This window comes from Cyphomyrmex costatus, unplaced genomic scaffold (assembly GCF_001594065.2).
Source record: "Cyphomyrmex costatus isolate MS0001 unplaced genomic scaffold, Ccosl1.0 scaffold1211, whole genome shotgun sequence".
Lineage (NCBI taxonomy): Eukaryota > Metazoa > Arthropoda > Insecta > Hymenoptera > Formicidae > Cyphomyrmex > Cyphomyrmex costatus.
The window spans coordinates 200,360-211,956 of record NW_017275187.1 but is presented as its reverse complement, the minus strand read 5'-3'; the positions used below and the strand labels follow the sequence as shown (position 1 = coordinate 211,956).

Below are 11,597 nucleotides of genomic sequence, written 5' to 3'. Positions count from 1 at the left end.
CTACACCTTTCTCTGTTCAGAAACGTTAAACTTTCCACGCGATGTTACTTTCACTCCCCCCCCTACCCTTGCACAGGGGCACAGGACTTCTGTGTGTAAAATATCAAGTAATAGACTCATAATCGTTATATTCACACACACACACACACACACACACACACACACACACACACACACACACACACACTGAAAAGATAGAGTTTTTTCTTGTTATATAATATGATTACTCTTATAATATGTATTAATGATGTAATCATTGTTTAAGTACGTTATATCTCGTTTTTATCAGAGACAATCTATGGAAGGCATGTGTGACTCTTAAAAATCTAATTGGAGAATTAGTTAACTATTTCTCTGTTTGTGAAGAAGAAGTTAATAATACTCTGATCAATGAAGTTTTAAAACGACAATTGTCAGAGTCCGCTTTTATCGCTGAAGAGAATTTAAATAAGAGCAATGACACTATTTTATCTGAAATACCGCACAAGGAATCAAACCAACGAATCAAGAGAGTCCATTTTGCTCCGCAATCGTCCAAAATAGCTTCCATCGTTAACAGCGACAACAAAATGTTGCAGAGTTTAGTTGATGAAGACACAGACGAAATATTAAAAAAAGAGCTGAAAGCTTGTTTGAGACGCTTAAAGTCTGATAGCACACAAGTCCTTAATTTATCAATGTCTGAGGGAGAGGATAAGATTCCATCGTCAAATGATGATCTCTCATCAAGCAAAATTAATGAAATTAATGAAGAGCTTTCTTTGAAACTGAATCATACTGAGGCTTTGATTATAAATTACCAAGAAGAAGTAGAACAATTGAAAGTACATATTTTGGAACTCCAGCGAAAGTTGATTAACGCTGAAAGCAAAAAAGAAATCATTACGGAAGGATATGGTGAAAATGATCTTTCTAGGGGCGATATTGCGTTACAAGATTTTTCGCAAGTGCAAGAAAAAGGTAAACTTTTTATCCTATTTTTATGTAATTAAAATGAATATATATATATATATATTAAAAATGAATAACTTCGTTTATTTTTTTGTTTATATTTACATTTAAAATTTCAAATTTATCATATTGTTTCAAATTAAAAATATTTGAACTTGAATATATAAATTGCATTATTTATTCTATATTCCTTACGTTTTTAACATTTTATATTTATATTTTTCTTATATAATTGACTTTTTTAAATTTAAATTACAGCTAGACATGTATTATCTAATGGTGGTGGTGATATATCTTATTTGCTGCAATTAATAGAAGAACTATGCAGACAAAATGATAAACTAATAGATGATGCTAGGAAAGAAAGGGAAGATTTACAACAACAGGTAAAATCATTTATTTATTATTTTCACTGAAAGTGCATTGTTGCATGATTTCTAATTATTCGATATTGGTATGATAGTACGGTGATGAATATTGCGATTGAAAACTTGTCTTTGTAATTCATTAAGACTACACACTTCTGTCTATGAGCTTCGTGTTTACAATATTTATACATATTTTACCGTATATCAACAATTAACACAATCATTTTTTATTTGTATAGCACATTATTTTACACAATGTAATTGTAGTGAAGTTTGTTAATATTATTTATACGTGTCTATATTTACGTAATATTTTAATATTTCTTTTGATAAATAGTACTAAAACTAGAAAAAATTATGTTGCATTATGCACACTGTGTACATAATATTTTAAGAAAGCGAAAAAAATATTTACCCCCGTATTCATAGTCAGACCTTATATTTAAGGCTTCCTTAAATTTATCTTTAGATACTCAGTAGTCAATAAAATAATTCGTAAATCATCTGAAGATAAATTTAAGGAAGCCTTAAGTATAAGGTCTGACTATGAATACGGGGGTTAGATTCTTTTATTTCCAAAAATTTTTGCATACTTTATCTGTTGAAATTATAAACTTTTAAATCTTTGTATGTGTATTATTTTAAATTTCAATTTTTTTGAAATTTTAATTTTCTTCATTTTTATTACTCCATGATTTTTAAATATGAAAATTCTTGACTTTAATTGAGCTTTATTAGTTAGATTTTGAACTTTTTAGCAATTTAAAAATAAATTTACTTAATTTAATAGTCACTTTTTTCTTTATACATTCCATATAAAATAACGACCAGTATTCCTCAGTAATTTATAAAGCAGCCAGAAATTAGAACATTATGCACGTATGGCAGTTTAAATTTATTAAAATAATTATTTAATTAATCAATAAGAGGCATCTTCCAAATCAAAAGTGCAGAGCTCTGTGATGCAGGTTTTAAAAGATTGATTGGCGTTCTATTGTCTTGCCAGCAGGTACCTTTAGAACCTACTCCTACCCCATACATTCACAGGGTTTGCTGCAAAAAGGTAAATTATAGAATTACTAATATTACTGTAAACGCTGTCCGTAAGTTATTTGTAGATCGAAACTAAATTAATATTTGTAACATTTCGTTGCAATTAAGAAGTATAATATGAGCTTTTTTATTGAAATGTCATTTATTTCATTTCTAATACCTGTCCATAACAATAATTGCACATATGTTTATCATAGTTATTAAAAAATATATATAATTATTACTATGTTTGTTAATATATGTATATTGCATGTTGTCGTAAACTACAATAATTGCTTTGCATGCTATATTGTCTTAATATTATATATCACAATATCTGAATATGTCTTTATAGAGAGATTTTTCTTGCTATAATATATTGCTTATTTTATTGTAATTAAAATTCATTGGAGTATAACTTTTATTAATCCCCTCTAATTTTATAGTCATATACATTTGATAATTAGTATTCAAATATTCAATATTTGGCTTTTATATAAATTTCTTTAAAAATAGAAATTTTCTATTTCTACTTTTTATATTTATGATGTTTTAATATTGGAATAATCTTTTTTTTTCGTTTTATGTTCAATATCTTTGCCTGAAAGATTATTTAGTACTGCTTATATATTTTTATAATTTATTTTATTTTGAACTATTTCATTTTACTATGAATGAGGGGAAGGGAAATGGATTCAACTAAATAACTGGAGTATTATTAAAATATTACACCCAAAAAAAGGTTTCTTTAATATAAAGAAATATTTCTTTGTTATATGGTTAAAGAAAAAATTTCTTTTAACACCATCTCTTTAACTTCAAAATCATTTTTGAAATCAAATAAATCTTTTTTATTTAAAAAAATTATGTATAAATAAAAAGAATAACGTTCAAAAATGATATTTAAATATAAGAAATGACAGTTCCTAAGTTAATGAATGATATTTAAATCAAAGAAATTTTTTTTAACCGTATATAATAAAGAAACATTTTTTTTAATCGAAGAAATCTTCCTCTAGGTGTATATGATTAAATTCTTATTATAGAACTTATTATAGAATTCTTATTATAGAAATTATTTCTTTAAGGATTGTAAATATACAAAAATGTTTCTTTAATATCACATCTCTATCTCTTTTAAAATATTCGAATTGATTTGATTAATTTCCTAAATCTATTAATATAATTTATATATATATATAATCTTAATTCTGAAAATTTTTTTTAAATAATTATCTTTTTTCTTACATATATATATACATATATAACTGACTGATCGTTACATGAAAATGGCTTAAATAATGCAGGAAATAAACTATTCTACTTTAAGTTAATCACTTTTATCATATGCGTGCATTGTTGCGCGTGGGACACGATAATTACCTCTAACTAGAACTATATACGTTTGTTTAGATTGAGGCAGCGGACAAGCAGTTACGAGCAACCCGTCGGTTCCTGGATGAGCAAGCGAGTGAGCGTGAAATGGAGCGAGATGAAGCTACGAAGCAAATTCGCTTTTTGCAAGAACAGCTCAAGGAACGCGAGCGCGATAAAGAAAGAGATATGCGTATTACTTCCGAGGTAAAAATATTCATTGTGCTTACTTAATTTTTTTTTAAACGTGACGAAAGTATTTGTTGCTGAGTATAAACACGATATATGCTTTTCATAATCACACGCTGTGGTTAGCTTTAGGTTTATTGTTGCTCAATTAATCCTTAATTAATGCCAATGGATGGACGATATTCATATATATTGAATATTGTAAAATATTGTCTTTAATATATCAAAACTTTTGCAGTATAATTATTCTCAGAAAAAACAAAAACAGATATTGTTTCGATTCTTTAAATTAAAAAATGTTAATAGTATATGAATTCAAAGGAAATACCATGTAATAATTTAACTTATGACTAATTAAGGATTAATTAATTTAATACAGACTTTCTTAATTTGCTGTAGTAATTATTGCACTAACCAGGAAATTTTAACTGGCATAACGACTGCCATTTCCAAAATTTAACTGTAAGTTTCTGTAGTTTATTTAATATATAAATTTAACATAAACTTAAAACTGCTGAGAAAAGATTGCATTATATTGATCTTTGAAGAATGGATTGTATAATATTTATCCAATGTTAGAATATATTAGAAAATATTAAATAAAATCCTATATGATAATTTGAATTCTAAATATGAATAATATAAATATGAATTCTATGTATTCCTAAATTCTATATTCCTAAAATACATATTTCGCAAAATATAATTATATACTTTGACCAGCAGGTTCCTTAATCTAAAGATAATTCTTTTAAAAATAGTATAATATAGAACGTAAATTTAACTATTAATTGAAAGGGCTATCGGAAATTAATTGTATCGTCAGCGATTAGTATCACGCATCACAACTAATTGTATTAACACAAGTTTTTTCTGCACTCTGGTTTTGGTTTTCTGTTTGTCGCACAAAGCAGTCTGAGCTATCATCTGAAAGAACAGACATCCCTGAGCTTCAAACGACTGACATCAATGCAGCTGTGAGTGTTGTATTTACTTTGATTTTTTAACTTTTTCTATGATTCTTTCATCGTCATACAGTGGCTAAGAAAAGTATCCATATTTGCTAAAATATTTGAATAATGAATTATATAATAATTTACCTATTTCTCTACATTTATAATGTGACTATCAAAATGCATTTAAATGCTTTACAGATTTTCTTAACGATTTTGAAGTAAAAAAGTGTTTAAATGTGTTGTAATAAAAAAAAAAGTTCAGACTACTTATATGTATAGATAGAATTATATATTTTTATATATTTTTATTTATTTACTATATTTTGTAAGTAATTTTTATTTTTTAGTAATAATATAATTATTTTTTGTGTTATTGATTAGATAATTATATATTATTTTTGTTTCTTACCCACTGTACATTAGCTTAAAATAAATATAAGTAGATATATTGTAATACATACCATATCTCCCCATGCTTTACATGTTGGGTCATGCTTGACTGGAAATATAGGTGACATCCTGTAAAACTGATGCGTTGATAACTCGTGCACATATATATACGTGTGTGTATGTATATATGTATATTAGTGTGTATAATTTATATATTTATATATACACAATCTAGGTGGAGGCTCTTGAATCTCAGATGAGAGAAATGTCGTCATTAATGTCCGACACCGAGGCAAAGAAGTCGGAAAAGGAGAGTGAATTGAAGGCTGCAGTGGATAAAATATGGGTCTTGCGAGACCTCATTGCTGACTTGGAGCAGCAGTTGCAAATTAAAATTGAATTAGAAGAGTCCTTGCAAATGCAGATTAAACAATTAGAAACCGTAATAACTGCGCAAACGAAAAATCAACAAGAATTAGTTCAAGAGCTGGATGCTATCAAATCTGGTAGTGAGAATAGACATCTAAACGAGCAAATTAGTCATTTACAAGTAAGTAAAGTGAGCAAATGCATAAACAATACATATGGAAGGAAAATGGTTACGAGAAAACTCTTTGTATTTTAGGAGGAATTGAATAAACACAAGTTAAGTTCAGAACACTTCAATGTTAATTCGTCTGTCTTGAAGCAAATGAAAGCAGAATTGCATGAGATGCAAAATCAATTAGATAAGAGAATTCGAGAGATGGAATCTGCGCATATGTGTGGTTCCAATTTAAGTTTGAGCCAGCCGAGCGAAGATGTATCGATCAGGGAGCAAATCGATGCGACTAGATGTTTGACACCGGATGATCCGTCCTCACCACCGATGCTACCGATGGATCAAGTACTCAAATTGAAAGATAAAATGCTAAAGCACGCACGTGCGGAGGAAGTAGCATTCAAGAGGATCAAGGATTTGGAAATGCAGTTGACAACTATGAAAAATCAAAACGAGGAATTATTAACAGAACAAGAGATCTTGCACCAGACTGCATCCGAGCAGTTGTTCCAAATTGAAACAATGCGTGGTCGCTTGGAGCAACACAAACAGAGCGCACCTTTCGCTCAGAAGCAAGCGACGTCTCGTTTAGAGTTGCAATTACATGAAGCTATCACGAAATATCATTCTCTGGAACAAACTATTAGTGATAAAGAGATAGAATTGAAAGAGCTGAAAGCTCAACTTGAAAGGACTAATCAGATGTTGGCAGAGAAGGAAACAGAAATGGAAAATTTTGTTCAATCAGAAAATGGCGCACTACAAAAAATCGAACGGCTAAAAGATCAATTAAAACTTGTTCAAGAGGAAAAGAAAATGTTACAAATGAAACTTGGAACGCAGGAGCATACTCAGTTAGAATTACCACAGCTAATCGATACTATACTGGCTGATAAGAACGAAGAGATCGATCATCTAAAGGAGCAACTCTCTAAAAAGGAGAAACAATTGAATGTTTATTCATCACTCGCTTTGGATGATGTGCAGCTGCGAGAAGTGACAAAGCAAGCGGAGGCCAAAAACAGCGCGCGAACGTTAAGCGATATTCTCTCCATTCATTCAGAATGTGAAGAAATCCCTGAAGCTATTCGAGCTCCTAACATGACACTTACAATATCGCACAATATCTCTAGTTTCAAAGTTCCTACGTCTACGTTGAAAAATACGTTACAGATGAACAGTCTCAACACTTCAGAAACACCTTTGCTCGACATGGATAAGATAGACACGCAAATACCACCGTTAGATTTGCATTCCAATACACATAGTTACAGCAACGAGAATGTCGGTCACTCGGGAATAGAATTGCATCATTCCGGAGAGGAATCAAAATTATCGTCTCCCAAAAACAACGATATCAGTGAGGATTCTCAGCAAGTCGAGGAATTACTCAATGAAAAAGTGAAGGAAATTGAAAACTTATCAAATCAACTGCAAGTTCTACAACAAGAATTAGATTTAAAATCTGACTTTTTGAACAAGTACGAGATAGAATTGGTTACTTTGCAGAAACAGTATCAAAATTTGCAGGATGAGTTCAAGGAAACTGTCGAAAATTTGGTGCGGGATAAAAATTTCTATCGAGGACAATATGAGCTGGCCCAAGCGTCGGAAAGTAAAATAAAGAAAGATCTGGAAGAAGTAGAGAACATTCTGAAACTGAAGTCGGAGGAGCTCGAAGATCAAAAAGATAGAATGCAGGTGAATGAAAGAATCATTACAGAATTAAACGTAGAGAATACGAAGTTGAAGAGAGAAATTGAAGATAGAGAAAAGGACCAAATGAAAAGGAACAACTCTTTGCTGCAAGATACGACACAAGAATTGCAAAGATTTAAGGAACTTGTCCTAGATAAAGACATCGCATTGGAGACTCTTCAGACGCGCAATATTGAGATCGAGAACGAGAACAAGCAACTATACGAATTTAAGACAAAGATTCACGCGCGTGAGCGAGAAATCGCCGAGTTGCAGGACGAGATCCAACGATTGACGGATGGTTTGAATAATCGGGATCAGGTCATCCGTAAGTTGGAAGAGATGGCGAGACGAATGAATGACGTTCAGTCAGGAACTTCCTCGCCGTCGTCTTCTAGCAACAAGGATCAAGAGATCCATCATTTGCAGGAGTTCCTGAAGGAAAAAGACAAGGTAATTAGGCAGATGAGCGATGATAGTAAGAGCTTACATCGAGCACTGGAGACTATTCAAAGCAAGATGAAGGAATCGGGTAATATTGTAGAACTGAGAAGAAAATTGAAAGAAGAACGTAGGCTGAACGAGGAATTGAGAGATATGGTGCAGAGCTTACAAAAGGAATTGGAGCTGAAGGATGCCTCTGTGCAACGTTCGCAGGACGACAGTGATATCGAAGATATGGTCCAGCGAGAACTGAATCTTTCTGCGCGATTGGATAAACAAATTATGCAGGTAATTAAGGACGACGAGGTTGTGGACGGAGTAGTAACGGAGAATTATCATCAAAGAACTAATGAAGTACGCAAGGACAACGAGTTATTGAGGAAATTAAAGGATGACTTGGAAGTCGAACGAGATATAATGAGACATCAAATCGTTGAGTACGAGGCTCGTATTTTGCAACTGAAGACGGATATGACGGAAGAGATGAAGAAAATGGTCAAGCTGAATAAGGAACTTCTCTCAGAAAGAGATGTAGTGAAATTCTTGAGAATGGAGATAGAGCAACATCGTCGGATGGCGGAAGTAGGGCGAATACAGGATACTGAGTTGATCGAATTTCTACAAGCAAAATTGAAAGCCTCTCTGGAGAACGAGGAAAAGCTTCGTAATGATCTAGCGTCGATGAGACAACAGCAAATTAATTTGGATTCACAGTTGACGTCCATGAGGAAATCGATAGAAATCGAAAACATCAATCGAAATTTTGCTGGAACCGTGGAAAATGAATCGGAGAGGTATGTGTTAATTTTTAATTTCAATTAATTTATTATTATTTATGTACTATTTATATTTATTTATCTATAATCTTTTCACTGCAACGTTGATATTTATACAGATAAAATTTAATTATATTTTAGTGAAATAAAAGATAATTATATGTTTCAAAAACAATAATTTGTTTCCTACTTTTTTTTTCTGTATTTAAGAACGAGCGAAAATCTTGAAGAAAGTCGAAAGCAAAATGCACAACTAAAAGAGAATATAAAGAAACTAGAGAACGAAACGAGTAAGTATAAGGAGCAGTTAGAGATCGGAACGGAGGAACAAGAAAGACTAATCAGCAGCCTGGCATTAACCAATGGACTGAAAGAAATCCTAGAGACAGATCTGCGGAGAACTGCAGAGGAACTGAAAGCACGAGAAGAGCACTGTAATTATCTGCAAGAGCAAGTGAAGATGTTGACTGAAAACATGAAGCAAGGTCAACAAAAAGCTGAACTGGATGAAATCAAAGAATTGCGCAGAGAGATCAAGGATGCTCGAGAAATCAGAATAGAGCTAGAGGCCGATATAAATCGTGCAAAAATGGAATTAAAGGAATCTTCAACTCGAGAGCTGAAGCTTGCGCGCATAGTGGATTCCTTGAAAGAGCGAGAGTCGGAGCTCAATATGAGACTAGCAATTTCAAAAGAAAAAGAGAGAAAATTTAAGGATTTAATTGAAAATGCTAAGGATGTCCCTACGAATTTTCTGCAAAAAATTAAAGAATTAAGCGAGACAATTGAGAAATACGCTATTGAGAATAGTAATCTCGAGGATAAAATCGGCAGAGTGAGGGCAGATAGGGAACTATCGATGCAACGTGTAAAGTTGCTTGAGGGACAGGTGAAAAAACTGAAAAATACACAGACTTTGAGCCAGCAGACAATTCCTATCGAGAGGGTATAACATTTCATTTAATTATTTTTTTCAACCTAATTAATCTAAAATTGAAGTAATTCAATTCTTGTATCTCGGAATTAAAAGTTGTTAACAATGATTTAATTTTTATATTTTTATAATTTATAATATATAAATTTAACTATTAATAATTATTAATTAACTATAATTGAATTTAACTATGATTAGGCTGCAAAGTAAATACGTGTAAATTTTGCATTTTAGTTACAAAACTTCTACGGCAAATATTTACGAGTGGAAAGTAGACGGAAAGCGTTGGCTTATCAAAAGAAGTACCTGTTATGCATTGTCGGCAGCTATCAGTACTGCGAGGAAAACACGTTATGCGTACTTGCGCAATTGACTCAAGATCAACGCTCTTACGCGCGATTGTCTCGCAACAGGAAGGTGCGTTTCAGGATCGCCGTGTTTGCGATAATCAGTATACATAGGATGAAGTGGTTGATTCAACGCTGGCGAACGGGGAAACGCGTGGGTGCTAATGCTATCATGGGTAGTGTCGATCAGTTGATTGATTTGCCATCTGTCCGAAAAACACCATCAAATCATTCTCCACCCGTAAAAGAAAGGACGACAAAGTAAGTAAAATGATTATCAAATATCATTTTTATAAAATCGAAGGAGAGAGAAAGACTTGATTATGTCACAAATCTTTAATAAGTATGTAAAAAAAAGTATAAGCCTAAAGGTATTATCTACTAAGAAAGCATGCATTTCTAATTTAAGAACATTGTTATTTTATGGATTATCCAGTTTTGTTGGAGAAAATATTTTCTTGCTGATCGAACATATTTAATTAGCTCAATCAGTTAATTCACGAATATCATAAGCTTTTTCTATTTGTTAATACGATTGCATGTAGAACATTTCAATTATTTGGTGAATTTGAAATGTACGTTTTGCGTTTGATTTTATATATTAGATACAATATATATTGGATTGTATATTTCAGTGGAGGTAGCAGTTTTACGCTCGGGCAGTATTACCAAGATGTAAGAAATTTCCAAGAGACACTTGGCGCAGTTATGGCAGAGTCTGGTACTAGTCATATTATCTCAGAATAACATTATATATATATTTTTTAGAATTTGTAGAAGTTTAGCTGTACAGTGTTAATATTATGAATACTTGTTCAATCAAATAATTGTTCGATCAAGTAGTATATCATACAGTTCGCGTTTTTTAAAATGACTCCGCGTTTTTCGAATTTTTTTTTTAGATTTTTGGAGTAATATTGGTACCAGATTAATTTTGAATTCTTGAATGAATATGTAACTTTAGATATCTTAAAATCTTAGTTAAATGAACTTAGTACTGTTTCTATATTAAATTATAAAATTTTTGAACACATTTTAATTCTCTTATTTAAACGCTACACTTGATATACTAGTATTTTTAAATCAGATTTTTGCAATATATAAAATTGTTTAACTGTATTTTATCTATTATTATATTCTTCATTTTTGATAACGCGTTCTGTATTTTATGACTAAATTGCAATCGTCAAAGATCGATTTGCATGGGATTTCTATTTCCGTTCGACTGCACGATTTGCATTGTCCTAATCAATTATTAAAAAATCAATGGAGAAAATGTGAATTTCGTCAGCTTGACCGGAAATAATTGAAACTGGGCATTTATATGGACTCTGTAATAGACTGCCGGTTTTTATATATTTTTAACTCATTACCATTTTGCGAAATTTTTGATTGATGCTATCTATCTCTTTTAATCTTGACGCAATTTCGAAGTGTCATTTGTGTATTGCGAGAAACATGAATAATGAGACGTTATTAATAAGTAAGAAGGATGTATGCATGTAAAGTAGGTTTTAGCGTTGTAAGACACGAGAGGCTTTTATCGAACGTTAGTAAAGTAAAAGCAATTTCTGCGGAATCACATAACCGGCTTTAA

The 11,597-nt window shown here is 31.4% G+C and overlaps 1 protein-coding gene across 1 annotated transcript; it reads left to right on the top strand.

Annotated features, from left to right (window-relative positions):
• Positions 1–289: 289 nt before the first annotated feature.
• On the top strand, positions 290–10,875 carry LOC108779752 (centrosomal protein of 290 kDa; the record flags this gene model as incomplete). The annotated part of the gene is made up of 9 exons (XM_018547241.1): positions 290–960; positions 1,210–1,337; positions 3,765–3,932; positions 4,826–4,891; positions 5,496–5,810; positions 5,886–8,737; positions 8,930–9,665; positions 9,888–10,261; positions 10,636–10,875. Coding segments are annotated over 9 exons (5,422 nt in total), but the record flags the coding sequence as incomplete, so codon positions are not given.
• Positions 10,876–11,597: the final 722 nt, after the last annotated feature.